Source organism: Protopterus annectens, chromosome 9.part0, assembly GCF_019279795.1.
Source record: "Protopterus annectens isolate FY-2018-M chromosome 9.part0, PAN1.0, whole genome shotgun sequence".
NCBI lineage: Eukaryota > Metazoa > Chordata > Ceratodontiformes > Protopteridae > Protopterus > Protopterus annectens.
In genome coordinates, this window is record NC_056743.1 from 180,788,688 (window position 1) to 180,811,144 (window position 22,457).

General features: G+C 37.9%; 1 protein-coding gene across 2 annotated transcripts in view; it reads left to right on the forward strand.

Moving 5' to 3' along the window:
- The window catches only part of LOC122811120 (golgin subfamily B member 1-like), a 2,318,314-nt gene that overhangs the window by 1,196,871 nt on the left and 1,098,986 nt on the right, over positions 1 to 22,457 (forward strand). For both annotated transcript variants that reach the window (XM_044082720.1, XM_044082719.1), the window contains exon 13: positions 14,074 to 14,204. In XM_044082720.1, coding sequence (XP_043938655.1) covers positions 14,074 to 14,204 — 131 coding nt within the window. The remainder of the gene's footprint in view (positions 1 to 14,073; positions 14,205 to 22,457) is intronic.

A 22,457-nucleotide genomic window follows, 5' to 3' on the forward strand; every position in this document is an offset into this window, starting at 1 on the left:
CTTTATACCCCTGACTACCTGACGTCACGGAAGATGAGACAGCGACCGATGCAGGACCCAGGACTTTGATAATCAGGCCGACTGAGGGCTACTGCAAGCAGATAACCCAAATGTGATGACTGCAACAGTGAATACACTCGAACATCTACATTTATGGTAAGTGTACACTACTGTAGTTTCTCCCACTCGTTTATTTCCAGCAGTTGTTTTTAGTGTGTCATATGTTCATTGTTTGTGCACTGTAGCAACTTGTAGTGCGTGGAGTAGTAAGTATGGTATGTAGAAACAGCTTTTTAGTGTTTTCATGGAAGTTTACTTACAGCAGAAACATAAAATGTAGAGCAACACAAAAGTATTACTCATTCATGCCGTGTACTTGGTTCTTTTTCATTGTGCGTTTCAGCAAGTCTGGTAGCACAGAGGATTAAGACTATGTCCTGTTAATGAGTTATTTCTTGTGGTATAGGGTTTGACTCCTTCAGCCTTCATTTGCTTACTGTATAACCTTAAGTAAGTCACTTAACTTGATTGTGCTTTGGGGCATGTGGTAATTTGGGATAGACTCCTTCATGGTCTCCTGGAATGCATGCCTAGTAATTACTTATGAATCAATCTGTTATTCCAGGATAGACTATGCTTTTCTCAAAGCTAGTGAATGATCAAGAGTTCTTAAAAGTTGTTTTCCCTTAAAGACTCTATCACACTGGCAAGGATATATTCCCCAGTTTTGTTTACAGAACAACTGCTTTTGTTCCTTTGACAGTTTTCAGAGCAGCAGTCAGGCTACCTTCATGCTTTCTGTGCAACTTCCTGGAGATGCCACTTCAGAATGCTGTCTAAGCACAGATCAGGAATCTAATTGCTGCTAGAGATAGTTGTCATGATGTATCTCAAGAAGCACCTGGCGTTTGTTAGTTGTCATGTTGAGCCTCTCTCTGATTTGTCTGCCTGCTCTGCTTTTTGTCATGTACTCTGCAGTTCCTTTTCATGGGCCAACCTATTGCTTTGTACGGCATAATAAAGGCAACACAAACAATTGATAAAATGCCACTGTAACATGACATTGGTTTTCCCATACTAACAAGTTACTAATCCATATTACTACTCCTCTTCCCTGTGAAGCCTAGAACCACTAGTTCTAGCCTCATCACATGGGATTCAAGCAGAAAACAGGTCATTCACTTAAGTGACTATGAAATGGGCGATGTTTTTTAGAGTTAAAATGATGGATGGTCAAACTCCATCGGGCCAGTTTTGGGTTGCAATTTTTTGTCCTATGATTCAGTGTCCCCCGGCCTATCACGTAGCCTAAATAACTGGCTACTGCCATCCGTAACTTGACTTCAGCTGGATTAATAATCAACCCAACTTGACTCAGAGAATCTAGTAAGATTTGAACTTTAGTACATGATTGTTACATTTTTCGGAAAATATTACTACATCATCTGGGTAGGCTGCTGCAGAGTTTTGTCCATAAGCCGCTGCCATGTTAGTTGCTATATGGATGCCAAAAAGCAGGACTCTGTTATTGAAAAGTTCATCTGGAGTGGAATGTAATGGTTTTCCTTAGCTTCTGGGATTAATGGAATTTGCCAGCAGCATTTGGTTTGATCCAAAGTGGACAAAAGCCTAGCCTTGCCAAAGTTTTCAGTCAGTTTGTCTACTTGAAGCTTGGGATATGTGTCAAATGTAGTTATGTTAATATTTGAAGTTGTTGCATTACTTATTTTCCATGAAGCCCTGATTCTGACATAGTGGGGTGTTCATCTTTGTTTGGGATTTTTCTGTGTCCCAGGATTTCTTAGTTACTTGGCAGTCTGGATCCTTGGGGATTTGCTGTTTACAAATGTAGGTTCTTAGCAAGCACAGTTTCAGTTTTGTGCTAAGTTAAGCTGTTCTGACAGCCCCCTCTGAAGATATGTATGTCTCTGCATGCAAATTTCTTTTACTTCTTTCTGACATAATAATAGTGTCTCATCTATTTTGACTTCATGATATGATGTTGGCCCTACCTTTCTCTGAAGAAACAATTTCAGAAACCTATTCTTTTCATGGTTTGGGAACATTTACATAGTGTATCTTTTCTAATTTCTTTTTTCACAGTTGTTTCATGATAACATTTCATTTATTTTTTTAACCTTTTTAAAAGGTCCTTACAATTATGTAAGGAATGTGTTTTCAGCAGTGGGTGCTAAAACACAATGGTCTGACTTTTTAACCTCTCCTGCAGGTTGATAAACTGCTTTTGATAACTTTTAATGGGGTTATTTTCCTCCTCTCATGTTTCTTTTGCTGTATCTCATAAGCCTTGGGAATGTTTGAGGCCTAGGATACTTCCCTTACAAGATAGAGAACGTATGGAAGGAGTTGGTCGCAATTACTCACAACCAGTCTTGTAACCTTTCATTACATAGACTTCAGAGTTCTGTTAGAACACTTGTCCAGCCCATCTGTTTGAGTATGCTGTGTAAATGTCCTTAGCTTCTTCACTCAAAAAAAAGTCAATGCGTTACTCTGGACATGAATTAGGTGCTTTGGTCAGTAAGTGTTTCTTGGAATCCTTAGTTTAGAAAAAGAGTAGTATTGGTCCTTTCGCTTTGGATTTAGTATTAACTCTTTGTAGTCATACTGCCTCTGGAAATTGTGTTATACATTTAATAATTACAGGGGTATACCGATGGCCTTCAGGTCCACTTGTGAAATCAGGTTAAAGTGTGCATTGCTATTCCCTCAAAGTGGACCTCCACCTCAAAGATGACCTCCACAGCAGGGGAGAGAGATTGAAGAGCTGTAGTTAAACCCTGTGTTAGGTGCTGTCCTTTTGTAGTCTGAAAAACATGCACAGATTTGTTCCATGTCCTTCTACCTCTAAATGTGAACAAGTACCTGCTCATACCTTACATATCATTACTCTCCTCTTCCTTCGCTCAGTTGCTCTCCCCTGGTTTTATGTCTAAATGTACCATAAGCTTGCATTTATCTCACTTCATATTGCAGTTCCTGTTTGTATTATATACTAACTTACATTTAGTTCATCTTTAAACTGGCTAAATTTCTCGTAAGTATTTAATTGTCTAATAACTTTTATATTCTTAACCAGTATTTTCATATTATGTCTAATTTGGTGTAATTATTTAAACTGTATGTTTTTGTCTTATTTTTGAAAATTGTAAAATTGTTCGTAAAATATTTTGTAATATTTTGGAGCTTTTCTCCCTGGGCTTCTGCTGAAAATGGACACCTACCAAGTCGGACTTTCCCAGCAATCAGATGTCAATAAATAAATGTCCTTCGTAACACCAGACAGTTAACATCTAGCTAAAAATCGTAGCTTTTTTCTTAACCAGCTGTAAATGTCCAAATACCCACCAAAAATTTGACTTGTGTGCTAACTTTATCAGAAGTGTTCTGTGAGACCTTGGAAGCAGCTGTCTTAGTATTTGTTCTTTGTCTCTAATTACCCTATAAAGAGGGATTATTTATGTATTTAATTGTAGTTCAGAATAGTTACAAAGTGAGCTGTCCTGTTCCTCTGGTTCACTGTCTACTTTTGTTATATAGAAAAAACACTAAAAAATTGAGCCACCAAGGCAGTAAAGTTGTAGCAAACAGTTTTTAATACTGCACAGACTGAGCGCTTTCGCCATAAAATTCAAATGGCTTCTTCAGAGTCTGACTTTTTTTTTTTTTTACTTTTTGGAACTGATGTGGCTTATCTGGAAGTCATCTAAGTATTATTTTCCTCAGTATTCAGACCTGAAATCTATAAATACATGGCAGAGGTTTCTCCCTTTCATCTAGTTCATCCACTGGAAAAGGGTAACTCATAAAAATAATTTTCTTCCATGATGAGTAGTGGTAGTTTCTTTTCTCTTCTTCATGAGTTATCTGACTTTAAGCCTTACAGTCCTGCTGCTATTACAGACTGAATCTAGAATAGGACTCGTATTCAAGTTCTCCTTCCCCTTTTTCTTTAGTACAAAGTTCACCCATCTTACTCTGTGTCCACATCTGTTTCCCTCAGTGTATTCTTAACTCTGGGACCTTCCCTATTAGATTCCACACTGACATTTATTTTTTAATGTCTGGCTTCTTTTGGCTAATGTCTGTATCAGATTTATTTGACCCTGCCGTGCAGAGCCAAATCTTAGTTCTTTTTTTGAGTTCTGTAATCATATACCTTTTCCTTAATTGAGCAGTTTAATTTTTGCAGCATATCTGGTTGCCACTCCCACACACGAGACATTTTCCTTAGCTCTTTGAACTGGAGAAAGTTATGTTTAGTTTTGAAATCATGTGTCACGTTAGGCATTAGAACTACTAGGTGTAAGACCTTCCCCAAAAGGGTTAGTATTTCTGCCGATGTTGGAGGGTACTTTCTTTTGTTTCTTTGTACATGTCTTCAGTGTTCTGTTTACTGGTTATTTTATGCTAGCAAACACATTATGATCTAAATTATGTAATCATGCTCTTTGAGTCCAACAAACCCTGCATCTTTCACTTCCACCACAATATTACATTTACAAAGTTGAACTGCACATTGACACAAAGCCTGCTGTAGATGGTTCAGTAGTTAAATGTTCAGCATTACCCTGTTGGCTAGCTTTAACAGTTTTTACAGGTGGAGTGTTGTTTACTAGGGCATTTAAAACAAATCATGTCAGATGGTAACAGTTTCTTGTTTGCAGGCAAAGAAACATCCTTAGATGAAAAAGAAGTTATGTACTCACCATAATGTTCCAACACAGCTTCTCTAGCTTCCTCTAAGCTTTGCAAAGCCTTTTTGAAGGGTACCTGTTTGCTTCAGCCACCAATTAAGGACTTAACACCTCCGTGGGGTCTTACACGAGCTCTGCAAGCTCTTATCTCGTCCCCTTTTGAACCTGCAGCCTCAGTGGATCTACAATTCTTGTCATGGAGCACAGCTTTCTTGATTGCCATCACATCAGCCAAAAGGGTTTCATAACTTCAGGCATTATCAGTCAAAACCACCTTATATGATTTTTCATAAAGACAAGGTGTATTTGAGCACTAATCTCTCTTTCTTTCCCAAAGTGGCTTTGGAATCAAACATGAATCAGGTAATTAAACTCCCTGTTTACTTTCCGAATTTTCAGAATAAGGGAGAGTACAAATTGCACTTGTTGGATGTTCATAGACACTTTACTTGCATAGGATTAAATACTTTTGTAATTCTGACCAAATCCTTGTTTCCTATTCTAAGCCCTTTTTAGGGTAGCCTGTACTGAAGGTCACCATTGGTCATTGGATTTCTCAGTATATTATCCTGGGATATTCAGCTAGAGGTTTACCCCTGTCAGAACATGTTAAGGCACATTCGACTAGATCTATGGCTATTTCAGCTGCCTTCTGGTCCAGAGTTTTGCTGGGTTTCTCCAGCTACTTGGGCATCTTCACATACTTTAATTGCGTACTGTAAGCTGGACATTCTATCCAGGAACTGTAGTGCTCTGGAATATCCTTCCATGAGGGCCTCCCAGGTGCTGGTAGGTGGGGACTCTATCCCACAGGTTGAAGAACATATGAAGACAACAACTTCAGATAAAGAAGTTATGTACTCACCCTAAAGTTCCATCCGAGTTGTTGCTCTTCATTTGTCTTCAACCATCCCTCCCTCCTTCTCCCTGCCTTAAGTGGGCTGTGTGTTGGTCTGGTCAGGAGAGATACATTCACCACGTTCGCGTACCTCTTCATGCTTCTGGAGACCTGTTGTTATGGGATAAGGTCTTGGGTCAGATTGGGATGATATAGATAGCAGCAAACTCAATCTGAAAGGAGGAAGGAGACAGGGACATTATGGTTAGGGGAGGAGCTTGGAGCTCTGATCAGATGCTGGAAGTGCGGCCTAGTCAGATCCGTCCCTGATCCGAGTACCCACAGGTTGAAGAACAAATGAAGACAACTACTTCAGATGATTTATTCTTAGTCCTTGGTGCATTCAAGTCTGGTTTGGGGTTTGCAGTTTCATTTAACAGTCAGTCAGCTGTTCAATGAACTTACGGTCACTCAGTAATACACACATAAGTTGTTAGGGAGTACCATTTTAAACTTTTTTACTTCCAAGATTTCCAGAATTTTACTTTCAGTATTTATATAAGGTTATAGCCATAGTTTGAAAATATGCATTTAATCATCCATTAGTGATTTTATAGGTCTGTACATACTGAATATCTAGTTGTGAAACTTACTTTACCTCACATGAAGCCCCAGCTCTAGACAGAATTTCTTTTTTTTATTTTCAGATAGTTGTGCCCATCAGCCTTCTGAAGATCCAGGTGTGCCTTTAGCGAGTCCATGTTTAAATGTGAGGATAGGATCTTGGTCAGCTCAGCTGGGGGTCAGTTGTCTGTAGGCACTTACCTCTTGTTACAATGCACATCATCTTCCATTCTGTGTTTTTAGAAATTTTCTAGTTTAGGGAGTTTTAGTGAGGCTAATTGTTGGCTTACTATAGTGATCATGTGGTGTTGAAAGCTTAACAGGTGTTCATCAGTGTCTGTACTTTTTCCTGGATGCTGAGCAGCAACTGTTTAGTGACTACACTTCTTTACTGGAAACTGACTGTCCAAGTGTTGTTCATTGGCCGTAGATCTTTTTCCAGGAGTTATAATAAGTTTGTCAGTGGTTCACTTCTTGCTCGAAGAGCTGTAGTAAAGCTCACTAAACCCTTGTTAGAGTTTAGAAAGGCCTTATTGATTTCCCCATTTTAAAACGAAGTCATCAGCTATAGTTTTAGCACATGCAAGTTTTTGGCTTCACAGAAAAAAAAAATCAAGAAAAAAAATAGTCTCAAAGCAACGTTTCTGTTACAAAGATCCCCTTAACCAAAGCAGATATGTATGTGGGAGCACGGGCTATTTATATTCATTACACAGCGTATCACACAGTGTGAGAAGAGACAGTTTTCTGGGTCACTTAGAATGGAAGACAATGTGCAGGCTTACTTATAAAAAGTGAGAGAGATGTGGCTATGAACACTGACCGTTTAAGAGATATCATTGCTTGCATTTCTTTTTGGGTGGTACGGCTTAGAGCTTTTGCTTTAGGTAGTTAGCTTGCAAAGTTGCAGTTTATAATAAAACTAATTTAGCTCACATTTAGCTCACTGCATCCATCAGTGTACCATCTAGCAGTGCTTATAGTAATAAAAAAGAATGGTCTTTATATCCAGCTTTTCAGTTTTTACATAGATTTTAGTTGTAGGGAAAACATGAAATTGGGAGTAACATTGAAGAAACAGTTAATGCACTGGTTGTTTTTTTTTTTTTACAGAGTTCATTTCAACAATATCAGTATTCCAGAATATGTAGCATTTTCCTCAAAGCTGGCCAATGAGCATAATTGCTAAATATAAATTTCTCCTTAAAGTCTCTTTACAACACGGACAGTGGTACTTAATTGTAGAACAGTAGCTTCTATTCCTTTGACAGTTTTCAGTGACACCTTTCAGATTGCTTTCATTCTTCACATAAACTTCTCTTTGCATACCTATAACTGCACAGATTTTCGCAGAATGTCCAGATTTTTTCTGCTTATTTTTGGTCCGTTTTTCTGGCAAATTAGTGATAAATCATTAAAGATTGAAGTTAGAAAATAGACAGACGTTTGACTTTCAGACTTCATACCTTTCAGAAAATTCATGCTAATGCAAAACCTGTTGTTTTGTCAATTTTCCAAGTTTTTAAGAACAAGATTTAAAAATTGCCCTTACTTTTGGGCCTGTGTCCTGCTTTTATTTATGATTTTGTCCAGATTTCTTGCTCCAGGAGGTTAAGAGGTATGCTTTTCAGGGTACAGGACTGTTAACTCCTGCATGAAGATAGCAACCATACTATAATCAAAGTGGCATATGCTCCATATTATTTGTCATGGTGAGCCTGCCTGCTGTGTAATTTTGAAGAAAGCTGACAAATTGCCATCTATGACTCACTCTCTTGCTTTGTACTGCTTTTTAAAGGTGGCACAAACAGCAGTTAACAGTAATATCACAAGAAGTTACTTCCGTCAGAATGAGAAGTCAGTTTGCTGCAGCACATTTATCCCTCGCAGATCGTCAGTAAAAAAAATATTAGGTAAAGTTTCTTAACACTTACCATAGTGTCTTCCACACAGTTCTAGGCTTTTTTCATGACTTTGGGTTCAGATACTTCCCCCATGTTACTTTTTATCTGTGCTGTATTTCTTTTAAGTCTTAGGATAGCCTTTTCAGAAGAGATCCCGCTTCAAAGAATCTGAGCTTCTCCCATTAGAGTCTAAATGAGATGTGAAATCTTGTCTTATTTGTGAGATAGTACCCACATGTAAGGATCTTGACCTTCCTTACATGTGGCAGCTGAGTCTTTATAGTATCAGCTGTCTGTTAATAAAGGAATACGTTTTTTCACATATAAAGCCTTTAATGATGAAACCATAACACTCCTGTTGTGTTTAGAAATGCACACTAGCCATAAAACATGTAAATGTCAAAAGTCGTAATTGTTACCCACTTACAAGAACAAGTAGGAGAAGGAGGTTCTTAACCCACATTATTGTGATGTTACAGGTTAAGCTCTCATTCATATTAGAAAGTTAGTGTCTCTGTAAGTATGTTCAGAAATGGGTTTGATTGTAACGTAAGCAGTTATAGGTGTGATCTTAATGTGCTACAGTCTGTGTTCCATGTTGGACATTAGGAGTGAACAGAAATGACCCGTGAGTGATAAAGGTATGAACTTTTTTCTTCCTGAGAGATCCCATCCTTTGGAGAGGTTATCAGGTTGATCAACATTCTTAACTGGCCTGCCTGAGCATTACTGCAATTCTGCCAAGAATTATTTAAGTGTAGTAGGTGGGTCACACGTTCCTTGAAGCCCTTATTAAGGAGTGCAGACTGTTCTGACTGGAAACACCATGCATTTAGTCCCCCCCCCCTTTTTTTTTTGGTTAAATACATCATTATTGAGCACACTGAGATTATCATTCCCTACTAGAAAAGTATTTTTGGCTTATTCTTTTCTAATTACTGATGCTCAGAAGAAACCCTGAATGCCCATCATCTGCCATCCTTCCTTACAGGATATCTTGCTTTTTGGACAGATATGGTAAATGTACTTATGTTGTTCCACATTGTCATGTTGCTCCCTTGGGTACCACTCCTTTATGTCCAAGTTTAATGCTAACTTTGGCTCTTCAAGAGCTGTGTTCTTCCAAACACATTTGGTAGTGGGGTTGTGTACCAGGTTCACCTTAAAGTAACTGTAAGTAAATTCCACGAGGCTTGCTATACTTTTAGCAGTAGTAACACTGCAGCTGAGTTCTATCTTCAGGGATCTGCATGTGCACCTTGCTTTGCTGTATTTCTCTTCATGTCATGAGGAGCTTCTGCTATAGATTTTCATATACTTTTAAGAGAAGTGAGTCCTTGTTTGTACAAGATACTCAGGAACTTGATTGCAGAACTTCCACAGTATGGTAAATCCACGGGAGTTGGTGCACAACCACCAGCACTAGTGCACCCCCTGACCCAGTCCAACACTCCATTGCGGGTTGTCAGAATTGTTCACACAAACTCCTCTTTCCCCATAAAAGATCAGCAAGGTGAGTACTTGCAGTGGGAGAACCTTATTTTTCTCCATGCATGTTCTTGGTCTGCAGCAAGACTGTCACTTCCACTGATTCTAAATTGTTGTGATTCCATTCTTTACATCATGTTCTTCTACTTCCAGATTGAACACACTTCAGATCTTACTTTTCCAACTGCCACAGAGTGTTTGGATGTGCTTAATAACACAAACAGGTATTGAGCTGTGTAACGTTTGGATATTAAAAAAACAGTCCATTATGCTCTCGTCCTTGCTGCATATCCTGGTATATTGGTGACATTTTCTGTGCTGGAACCAGGTCTTCCAGGCTTTTAATTTGTTTTAACTTGTAAAAGAAAAAATGCGAAGTCCTTTGCCATTTAGATGTCCACAGCTAAATGGGGCAAGGTTTATTACACAGCCATCATGCTGTTTGAGCATTAAAGTCTCCAGATATGACTAGGACTTTTCCCACAGATTGTAATTCTTCACAAAAATTATCTTTCTCACTAACAGGATAGAGTTTAATGTAAGAATAAACTGCAAGAATACTTGCTGGACTTTTTGTTGATAGAGCTAAAGTTGTCAATTTGATCTGGTATTAGCTGAAAATGTCTATTTCCATAGTAGTTTGTCTTGAAAGGCAACATCAACTGCTTACCACTTCGAAGAAAGCATCCTGAGTTTGATACAATTACAGCTCTTTCTCCGCACCAAGGTAGTCTAATTTTGGTATACCATTGCCAAGTCTGTTTTTTTGGTTGTACAGTTCTGGGCTTCTGGTTTTCCAGTTGACAAAATCAGCTGAGTTGCTTTACAACATGGAAACATACTTTTGGCATTAAGGAAACCTTTCTGGATCCAGTATTGATCTTCTCCAGGACCTGTTTGGCTTCCTTCTGTCTTCTCTTCCTTGTTACTGTGAACATCCCTACTTTGACCACCTGTGACCTGGTGAATAGTAACCATTTAGGCATAGCAAATATTAACCTGTTTCTGAAAGTGATCCTCCTACTTGGATCTTGCCCCTCAGCAATTAAAATCCAGTTCCTTTTTTGAATATAAACTTGTGTGATCAAGGCACATGGGGACATTAATTGTTTAATCAGGGCACATTTACATTTTTATTTATTTATTTTTTTAATCTGGCTTCTTTGCAGGTTTCAGGTTTGTGCTTTATAAAGTATTGTTTCAGGTGTCTGTCGTCTTTGCTAGATATGTTTTGGAACTCTAGACTGTTACATGCTAAGAGGCTTATCTCATTTACCTTAAGTGATGTATTTCCAGAAGAACTTATCTTTGTGTTCTCCCATACGAGATATTCAAGATTTCTTTAAAGCACTTAATGTATTCTTCATTTTAACTTGGGTTTAGAAAAGAGGTGAGTGGTTAGTCTGTACTGTTATTTCTCTTGCGCGAGCACACACAAACACACACCACCTCTGCAGTATGTTCTGAGAATTATAGATAGTCAAATAGTAGGCCAGTTTGTACATCTAGCTCTGGAGCTAGAATGGAAGACAGTAGTTAAATGGATCTTGTCTAAATGGCTGACTCCATTATTTTCTGCCAAAAGGAGTCTTGTATACCTGTTTCGTATGAAGTTGAGGGACATTTTACTAAAATAAAGTAGAGCTTGTAGAGCAAATCTGTTAAGTATCAAGACTGACTCTGCAGTTGATGTGTGTGTGCATACCTGTACAGTGTACTGTAGTTTAGTGTGGAGTGTAGTAGTAGACCTTTTTTGGGAAAAAAAACTTTCCTTCAAAGCATGACAGTTCCCTTCAGTAGGACATACTATTATTACTATATCCTTAGGTGAGAGATATAAGGATTTTGTTCTGCATACTACTACATTTGAACATGATCCCACCTTTGTTTTGTTTTGTTTTTTTTTACCTGTGCCAAATATGAAAGCAAGGGACTTCAACACACAGATTTATACTATGTGAATGTAATTAAAAGGTGTATGTTGTTACAGAAACATTACCTGATTTAACTGGTGAAAACTGTTAAGACCGTGGAGAGAGCATACCTCTTAGTCCAGGTTAGATGTTGCCAGCATAGGTCATGTAGGTGTGGTTCCTACAAACATGGGTAGTAAGAATTTATTCACTAGGTAATGAGCAGCAGAACAACTCCGTCATCCCACTTCAGAAGTTCTTCTTGAAAAAAAACAACAAACGTTAGTGCTCACAAACATGTACTTTCTGTTAACATTGTTAAAATGCATATCTTTGTGTTTAAAATTTTATAAAACATTTTGAATCAGTTTTGCATGGGGTTGGGAATATATTAAGCATTTATTTATATTTTTCCTGAAAAGTAATTTGCTACTTCTCCTTGGAAATATGCTGTTTGCATGTCTCATCACATTTTACTCCGCTTTTCATTGTAGTTCTGCATTTCATGAAAATGCTGCTGTAGGCAACATTTAAATTTTGTCTGGTTAGCATTACCTGAGTGGAAAATAGAGCCACCTTTACTCGTGTTGTGTTATCTAAACCAGTATACTTTGCTTTCTTTTCTTTTCTTCATTGGGATTGTGACTAATGTGTGCTTGCATCTCTCTGTGTGAGTATGTGCATATGCATGTGTGTGTGTATATGTCTTGTATATAAATATATATATATATATATATATATATATATATATATATATATATATAGATATGTGTGTGTGTGTGTGTGTGTGTATATATATATATATATATATATATATATATATATATATATATATATAAATACATACACACACGTGTGTATATATATATATATATATATATATATATATATATATATGTGTGTGTGTGTGTATATAAAAAATATATATATATAAAAAAAAAGTATGTATGTATATATATATATATATATATATATATATATATATATATATATATATATATACACACACACACACACACACACACACACACACACACACACACACACACACACACACCCATATGTATGTATGTATTTATCCTCTTTCGGCCACCCTGCCTGCTGACCGTCATCATCTTCTGTGGCAAGAGCCGTCATCCATGCAGACTAAAGGTGTCCCATGTGCAGTTTTGCAGGGTGATAAGGGGCATATTTGCTGTCCTACCTCCCCAGCACCTTATGTATGCATCCTCATTTTGTGGGGGCTTAAAGTCCCTCTCAACTGTGCATGCACAGAGTGGCTACTGTCACCAACTTGGTTAACTCAAGTACATTTCCCAGTCACAATGTTGTGTAGCTGGTGCCTACAGACCCTAAATGTCAATAGTGCAGTGATCAGGACCACCCTCTCAACCTTTTAAGAGGGAAACTCATTAGCTGGTCACTTCCACCCCCCCCCCCCGGCTGCTCCTGTACCTTAACTACTAATCAGAATTGGGATATCTGATTGATAGTCAGGGCTTCAGCCTTCTAGTAAGCGTCCTTCGTTTTTGATCCAGTGAAACAAGTAGTTTTCTTGTGTCAGATTTCTACTTCATCCTCAAATTCAGCAGCCATTTTTCAGTCCTTTATTTCTCACTTGAGGGTGTTCCTTGATCATGCTTATAGGTAATGGGACTGCCGTGAAATTCCTTATAATTGCCTGTAATGTGTTTTTTCTTAAAAGTTATAGCCTGTGTATTTTTGTCTGCTTGTTAGGATTTTGGCGTATATTTTGTCATCTAGTGCTTGTTCAGTTTTTCCTCATCATTCCATGCGCATATGTTAGGGAAACAAACATTTAGATGTAATGTCTCACCACACACCATTTTTATCAGCAATTAATTCTGTCACGGAGAATGCATCTGAGAGTTTACCTTTAACTACTAAATCTCTTCCTCTCTCAGCTTGTTGAGCTACACCCATGACATTTTAATTAGTGTGAACCAAAGAGTTCTTTAAACCTTAGTCTAGTGTTGTGCAAGTTATCTAAATTCTTTTGGTGCCTGTTTGTTTTGCTTTTATGGAATAGTTGTCTGTTTTCCTATAAAAGAGCATTCTACCATGTGATCTTTATATTTTCAGTGCAGAATCTTGAAATGTGAATGTTACTGGACCTTTTTAAATAAACATGTACCATTCATTACTGAAATTGTGGTTGTAAACTTTAAGTGATGTAGAAGCATATTTCTTTTGTGATATTAATTTGATTTATCCGTTGTCTTGTTTTGGTTTTACATTCTGCAAATTATTTTTCGTCAGTCAGATTATAAATGTTTCTCAACCCCATGTAAATCATGTTGCAGTGTAGGCATTCACTGAATTGGTAAAGACCATATTACTTAATTCTGGGAAGTAGCAGTTCCTGTTGGTTTGTTTTGTAAACTGTTAACAAATCAACATAGATTTGTGTACATTTTAATGAAGGTAGCAAATATTTTATTTAAGAATATGGACATTATAACTACTGAAGTATTACAGCAGTACCACTTAACAGTGTTCAGCTTGAGTAATAATAATTAAAATGCTATAGAAATTAATGCAGTACACAATCCTTTTGCCCTGCACAGGACTCCGGGCTCTGGTAGAAGAATTGGAAATGGAAAGGAATCGCTTGCAAGAACAAATCTTTGCACTTGAGGAGCACTGCCAGGACTTGGAGGATCGATTGCAACTTCAGACTAAGATGGAGTCTCTCCAGGTAACTGCTTTTTTGTAGGGATGAGTATACTCATTTGGTCAACATTCGTTTTTGCATAGGAATGTATAATGTTTGCAACTGAGATTGTGTCGCTATGGTTTATTGTCATTTATATAAATGTAACATGACCTATGTTATGCATGATTTAATAAAGATGTCTCTTGTATAAAAAATGTGTATTACTAGGGACATCTGTATCTGATCCAAATGTGTTTTGATGTAAACTGTTGATCGTATTCATCTACTCCTTCCGATCTCAACACATCAGTCCTCAACCCTTGCTCGCATTCTGTTGGGCAGATTTAGTGCTCTAGCCTCAAACCCTTCCAAAATTTTCAACCAGGCTGGATGTAGCCATAGTTACCAAAATTATTGAGTGTAAGAATATGATAGAAACAAGAGAAAAAGTTGTGAAGTAGTAGTAGGAATTATTTAGAGGAGCTGTCAAAAGTTAAAAGTATTGCAAAATAGGGATAATTTCACAGACCAACAAGTGGAGCAAATACAATGTTAAAGAGAAAATAAAGAAAGATAATATGCACGAGTGTAGAAAGATTGATGTTAAGCAATTATTTCTTTATAGCATCTCCAGAGCGCAAAAATGTTTAGCACAACAAGTTAAGCAGTAGAAAGCAGAACATGTTTGTTGACAAACTTAGGGGGGAGCCTATGAGTAGAAAAAAGTAACCAGAGATTCTGTGGCTTTATTAGAGATATTTAGGACATTTTATGTCAGTTGGTATAAAGTAGAGGACTGTAGAAATCAAGAAAGAGCAGAAATTGAAATATTTATGGCAGACTTAGTTTTACCAAGGTTAGAGGAAGCTGAGGCTCAACAGCTAATAGTTAAAAGAGGAGGAGGTGAGACAAAAATGGTGATGTGTCATCAATATGTAGGGTAGTCTACAGGAAGACATGGCATTACTGTGGAAATTTGTAAGTTAAGAGGAAAGAAGGTGATAAAGATCTGGAAGATTGTATTTAATAGTATTTTAAAGGGAAGGGAAGAATCAGCATCTTGGAAGAAAGCTGTGATGGCTGTGTTACCCAAAGAGAATACAGACCAGTCGCACCCAGCTTCGTATTGATCCATTTCAATATTAAAGTATGATTATAAAGTGTTTGTCTGTACTAACTAAAAGAATGACAGAGGTGTCTCCACAGTTTATTGATATGGATCAGTGTGTTTTTTCAGAGGAGTCAAATATTTGTCAACATTTTTAAAGTGATGATTTACAGGGAAGCCGAATGTAAAAAAGAAAATACTGCTGTTATTGGTCGGTCTTATTGCAGAGAAGAACACACACACGCAGGTATGGACAACCTTAGTGTAATGCTTCCTAGTGGCCTAATAGACTCCCTTCTGTGCTTATTGCACTGATTCTTGGATATGCCAGGTTCCATTAAAATGTGCTTTTGGAATTTTCTAATCAGCATCAAACCAATATCTGAGACTTAATCAAGTAATATATAGAAGAACCCAAGTGTGAACAGGCACTATTCATCGTTGTAATGAATCAGGCAAAATAGATGCCAACAATGCAGGTTAAAAGCAATATTTAATCCACAATCAATTAAGAGACAGTCAGATGAGTGCTTTCGCAATGATGCTTCTTCAGATCTATAACAGCTTCATCAAATGCTTTGACAATATATATTAGTTGCAATCAACATTTAGCAAATTAGATAATTAGTAACAGAGTTCACAGGATTTTAAAGAGACATATGCCATTACAGTAAAAGGTGTATGCTGTTGCAATAGAAGTATATATACACACAGCCAAAGTGCAAACATATAAAAACATATAAAAATATAAACATAGACAAATACATAGATAAAATACTGTTCGCTATTGTTAAATAAAAACATTAGATATATATTAAATAGATAACAATAAAAATTATATAACAATAAAAATTATTTAATGTTCCTTCTCTGCCTCAGTTTAGGTTTAATTGAGGCCCTCTCATTTAAGCCACAACCTTTATCTGCTTTTAATAGTATAATCCATTCTGTTTCTTTTCCCTCTGTATATATTTTTATGTCTCCACCTCTTGGATTAGGATGCATCACTTCCAGTACTTTAAACAAAAATACATGCTGTGCATTGGTCATCATAAGGTGCTTAGCTAGGGCATTGTGTATCGTGCCCTTTTTCATATGATAAATATGCTCCCTCATTCGGTCTCTAAGTGGACAGTTGGTCTTACCAACATAAAATGAGGAGCATGACTGACAGATGGCTAAATAAATAACGTGGTGTCATACAGTCTGCTTCAGCAGATATATGGTTGCGTTTCTGTAGGTCTGCATGGAAAAAATCAGGTGAACTATCTATAAAGGAGCAGAAATTACAGTGCCCACACGGTTTTGTACATCCATCTCTCCTATCTCTATGACCATGTGTGGGATAGCAAAGCTTCCTTTTTAAGTTATTTTTGTTCCTATATAGAAATTTTGGTTGATCTCCAACTATTAATTTAAGATCATCATCCACATGTAGGATTTCCCAATGTTTGCTAATTATTTCTCTAAGTTCTAAATAGTCAGAAGAGAAATATGTGGAGAATTTAACATGTTGTGAGCATTCAGTATTCTTAACCGAAGTTGACTCTAATTCATATGGTCCAAAATAGGGTACTCCCTTAGTGGACCTTAGTTCAAATATATCATTCAAATGTCTGTTGATTTCCATGTTACTATTGCCCCTTGTTAAAAGCCTATCTTTCAAGTCATTCAGTTTGGTTTCAAAGCCATCGTCTTGAGGATTCAGCCTAGAAGCTCTGATGGCTTGACCTCTCATAATATTCCTGAAAACATGGGGTGAGTGCATGCTGGATCTAAGGAGCAAGTTGTTACTGTAGAAGCCTTTCCGATATACACCTGTATTTATGAAGTTGTTGTCAAGTCTTTCAATGTACATATCTAGAAACTCTATTCTATATTGTGAGCATTTCATAGTAAATTTAAGACAGGTTGTAAGATTATTCATAATGGTGTACATCGTATAGAGTTGTTCTAATGTGCCTTTCCACAAGACAAATAAATCATCGACAAAACGTCGGTAGAAAACGACATGCTGTTCGAATGACTCTTCGCGAAATAGAATGTGCTCTTCCCAGTAGGCCAGGAACATGTTGGCGTAGCTTGTATGTCAAATGTAACAAATATATAATCCATTGTAATCGTTACATTTGACATACAATCTTTATTTACAGTTATATCAAATGATCTAGGGCTGACATATGTTACCGAGTATTTAAAGGAGCATAGGTTCATAGGTTCATAGGTTCATACTAGGCTATCTGCCCGAGGGCATTTACAAGCCTAGCCCATAGTTTTGTGGCTTACGCCACCCCTTTAGTATGGGGAACTATACCCATTATTTTGCTGTGCCTCTGTTGAGCAGTGACACTGAGGTAATCCCTGGGGTATATCTGCGATCTCCCATCCATTGGTCAAGATTTCTCTTGAACAAGGCCAGCGAGGTGCTCTGCCTCACATATACCAGGATTTTATTCCACAGCATAGGGAGTATTTGGGTGATGAATCTATCCTCCAGCACGCCCCTATTAATAGCCGTGTCAAGGTTTAAGTCTCCCGCCTTGTGGCTCTGACGGATCTAGATTTTTTGAGGTGAAGCAAATTCATCAAATCTGGGTTTGACATGGCCTTGTATGTTAGGGAAAGGTCACCTCTGAGCAGCGATAAGCTGAATAGAGCTGGAGTTCTTTCAGTCGGGCAGCATAGGACAGATGTTTGAGACCCTTTATCCTTTTGGTGAGGAACTTTTGTGGCCTCTCCAGCTGCTGCAAGTGTCGGGTCAGATACATTCCGAATGGGGCATTGTACTCAATCATTGGTCTGATGAGTGATGAGTATAGGGAGACTATGACCTCCCTTGATCTAGATGAGAATCCCTTCATGATAAGGTGGGCAGTGTAGAAGGTCTTCCTAACTACTTTAGCTACATGGGTGTCGAATGACAGACTACTATCAACCTGGGTCCCCAGGTCCCTGATAACTTCTTCTGTGCTCAGTGGATTGCCACCTATTTGGTAGCTAGGGGTAACCTTGTTTTTCCTCAAGGGTATGACTATGCATTTTTGGCAGTTAACTTTAGGCCGTGCCCCTGCCAGCAGTTATGCGGTTCTCTGAGACGCGTCTGAAGGATATCTGTGTCAGATGTGTTTTCTACTATGGCCCAGTTTGCAGTCATCTGCAAACTTTGTCAGCCATAACCCTCCTGTGTTTGCTTGTACTGAAAAGTAGATGCCAAACAAGAGTGGGCCCAGGACTGAGCCCTGTGGTACACCACTTGTGACAGGCTTTGAGTCTGACATGGCGCCAGCAACTCTGACCCTGTGGGTTCTGTCACTCCGCCAGTTTGCAACCCATCTTGTGATGTATGGGTTAACATTTAAGCTGATGAGTTTTTCAATGATACCCGAGTGGGGTATTGTATCAAGGCCTTCGCCAGATCGAGGTAGGCTGTATGGACTGCCTTTCCCTCATCAATGGCTTTGGTGACTGTTTCGAAAAAGTCAACCAAGTTTAGAAGGCATGATCTGCCTTTGACAAAGCCAAACTGGGATGGATCCAAAGTCTGCAAATTCCCTATGTCTTTATTTATGAGGTCCATTATGATCCTCTCCATGGCTTTGCAGATAAGGCTTGTCAAGCTAATGGGCCGGTAATTTCCAGGGTCGGTGGAGGCACCGCCTTTGTGAAGTGGGACCACAGTTGCAGTGCGCCACTCCCTGGGGAGTATTGATTTAATAGTACATTTTCTAGAGTTAGTCCTGGAAAATAACCTTTTCATGTTCAATGACAGTATCTACAAACAAAAGGATGGCGTAGCTATGGGCACGCCATGTGCTAATAGCTACGCCAACATGTTCCTGGCCTACCAAACCCCTTATTAGAAATTAAATCTCTATTAGAAGTGTATTAATTTTTTAAATATTCATCTATTTATATAAGCATTTTTTAAGTAATTTATATGTTATTTATTTATACATTCATATATATAATACAATGAAATATCTTATGTCACATTAGTATTAACTTATACCATACACTGTCAACATGTAATGGTATGGCTTGGGTTTTTATTTCTTATTTTTACATTTGGTTCTATGTATCAAATACACACAAATATACCCTTAGATAGACTAGATTGTGTTTTGAAATAAGGGATAGATTTAATTATATTTATAATAATGTGTGGTGTCATAATTATACTGATTTTATGTACTGTTGTTTTATGTTTTTAAAACTTAATAATAAGTTAATTGATCAGGTGGTGTAAAAGGCGGGTATTTAAAAGTATATAAATGGCAGATTTTGAAGGTACAAGTGTTCTGATGAAATCTACATTGGGTAGATGAAAGCGCTCAACCATTTTATTGTGTCAAAACAAAAGGAGATATTGTGTACTACATTGGATCGTGGTTTTGTCCTGGGAACACTTTTGGTCTTGTGTTGGTCATCATTGCAAGTTACTTCATCTTCATCTGTTCTAAGAGCTTTTTCCTGTTACTGTAGTCCTTTTAAAAAAACATAAATCTTGCCGTTATCAACTAAATCCATCCTCAACCCCTTTTCACATTTTTGCACATGGGGTTGGGGTGTCACTTCAACAATGACAATCATCTAGAGCCAAGGTTTACACCACCTGGTGGCTATCCCTACCGTGGTAGTTCATCCATACCACACATTCACTCTCACACTCGCACAGACACACACACACAGACACAACACATCTAGGGCCAATTTATCAACTAAAGGAAAGTTTTTATATTGTAGGGACTAGTTTGGGGATATTGCTGATATGTGGTATTATTTTAAAAGTATACTGCTGTAATTCTCTTGCCACTCACATTTTTTGTATTTATTTTTTTCTGCCAAACTACTGTTTGTAAGGAAGTAGGATATTTGGCTAAGCACCGTACGATTCATTTATGAATTTGGCATATCTGCCAAAATTTTGTCCAGTTGGGCAGAAAGACTTAACATCTCTCTTAGGAGGGTTTTCTTTCCACTCAGAAGTACTCTATCTTGGAACTGATTTTAAGGTCCAGGGGTAGGTGTAGGGGAGCAGTGCCATCCACAGAAAATCAAGTTTGTTAAAGCTGTCTCCCAGACAGCGGGCCAAAGGTTTCCCTGCATTTAGTAAAATGTAAACTGGAAATTTCAGTTGTATTCATTCATTTTTTTTTATTCCTTGATTTGAAATTTCTCAGTTGTAATTTCAGTAGGAAGTCATTGCCTGTACATTTCTGTTTGTGCACCATCAGCAATTCAAATTTAAATGTTTTCTTCCTTTGCCATGGTTGTGTGACCATGGAATTAAGTAAAGAGAGGTGTTGGGGAAACAAAGCCTTTCTCCACATTGGGGAATAAAGGGATCTTGCCTTTCTTGCAGAAATGCTTGTGTATGTGTGTGTGAAGGTTGAGGTTTGCAGTGCTTTTCTAGTAGTTTTTTTCTGCTTTATCTAACAGGGAAAACACGGCTTAGTACTTTTGCAGTGTTTACTCTGTGTGAGAAATTTACAGAGAAAAGGTAACAGTCTAGTGCTCTATTGTGTATTCTATTCTTGAATGGGTATATTATATTTTATCAGTGAGTCGGTGTTTAATACAAAGTGTTTTTATGGGGTTAAAGGACATGCTAGGCAACAGAAGAGAGCATGATTTAAAGCAGTCTGGGTCACATAAAGAAGACATGCCATTGATTATTTATGAGGAAACACTGCTGTCTGTTAAGCTGGTACATACGCTTTGAGATGTACATATCAAAGCTTGCACTACACACTGTTATGGGCCTGATGGTGGATGAATAGGAATGATAACTTTTTTGGGGACTACTCTTTTTGATGAGAAAATTCTTCAAGCAGTTATAGTTTGGGTTCTTTCAGTAAGCCAGATTTCAGTCCTGCAGGTAACATAGGGGTTTACATTTAGCTTGATTAGCTTAATGATAATGTGGGGTATTATCAAAGTTCTTGACCAGGTCCTGGTAGGCAGTGTGAACCAATTTACCTGTATTTAATGCCTCGGTGACATGTTCAAAGAAGGCTGTCTGGTTTAGGAAGCAGGATCTGCCTTTAACAAAGCCAAAATGGCTAGGCTCCAAGACTTTCAGAATGTTTGTGTCTTTGTTAAAGTTCTGTAATGATGCTGTGGAGATGAGGCTTTTGAGGCTTATAGGTCTGTAGTTTTCTGAATCGGTAGTGTGTTCCCCTTTGTGGAGTGTGATGGCTACAGTAGTCCTGCATACATGGAAAGGCTGAGATTGAATAGGCTTGGTAACAAGTTTACCAAGCAGTGTCTGGAGTGGATAAAAAAGGACCCAGGTATATTGTCAGAACCCAAGGGGCTAGTGTTTTTGGCCTTGGACAGAGCAATCTGGAGATGTTCTTTGTGTTTCACTGTTGGAGTCATTACATTTGGGTAATCTGCTGGCAGGTTGCCCTCAGTCAGCCTGAATCCCAAAGTCTTGGGTCCTGCGTCGGTTGCTGTCTCCTCTTCCAATAATTCTGTTTTGCTTTTGAGCTGTCTGTTTTTTTGAGTTCTACTCTAGATTATTGAGTATTACGTTTACTGTTATTGGCTATGAGTTTCTTCCTCTTAATTTATAGTTTGATCATACTAAGGTTCCATTATAGGGGTTTATTCCTGAAATTGGCATTTTATTTGTGCCTTATGGGCTCTGATACCTCAGTACATTTGTTGAGATGGGTATATAAATTATCCACAAATGTGGCAGCGTGTGAGATGGAGTCATTGAGGTAATGAAGGTGTTTTTAAGTTACATTAGGTCATCAGCTAGCTGTAATAGCTTTGTCTTAGAGTGGTCTCTAAAGACATAAGGGTTTTGTGTTAAGTCACATTCCTGTTTAGGTTTCTAGTATTAAGCAGTCTTGCCGTTATAGTGTCTTGACTTTGACTGTGGAGTTAATTTGAAGAGGCTGTCCTTGCCTAAAAAAAGACATTGTGGGGGAAGAAAAAGTTCTGGACAAGGTATGGAAGCCATGAAGAGAGTAGTACAAGCCTTCGCTAGCAAAGAAGCTGGGATTAACAACCCTAGCCTTTTTGATAGGTATAATTGACAGTTCTAGCAAAGAAGCTTGGGTTTGTCAGTCATCTCCCCATCCAGGCTGATAGATATTGGATCCCCCTTAGAATGGAACCAGTAGATAAGCCAGTAATTAGTCAGTTATCTTTAGATTGTATTATAGAATCATTCT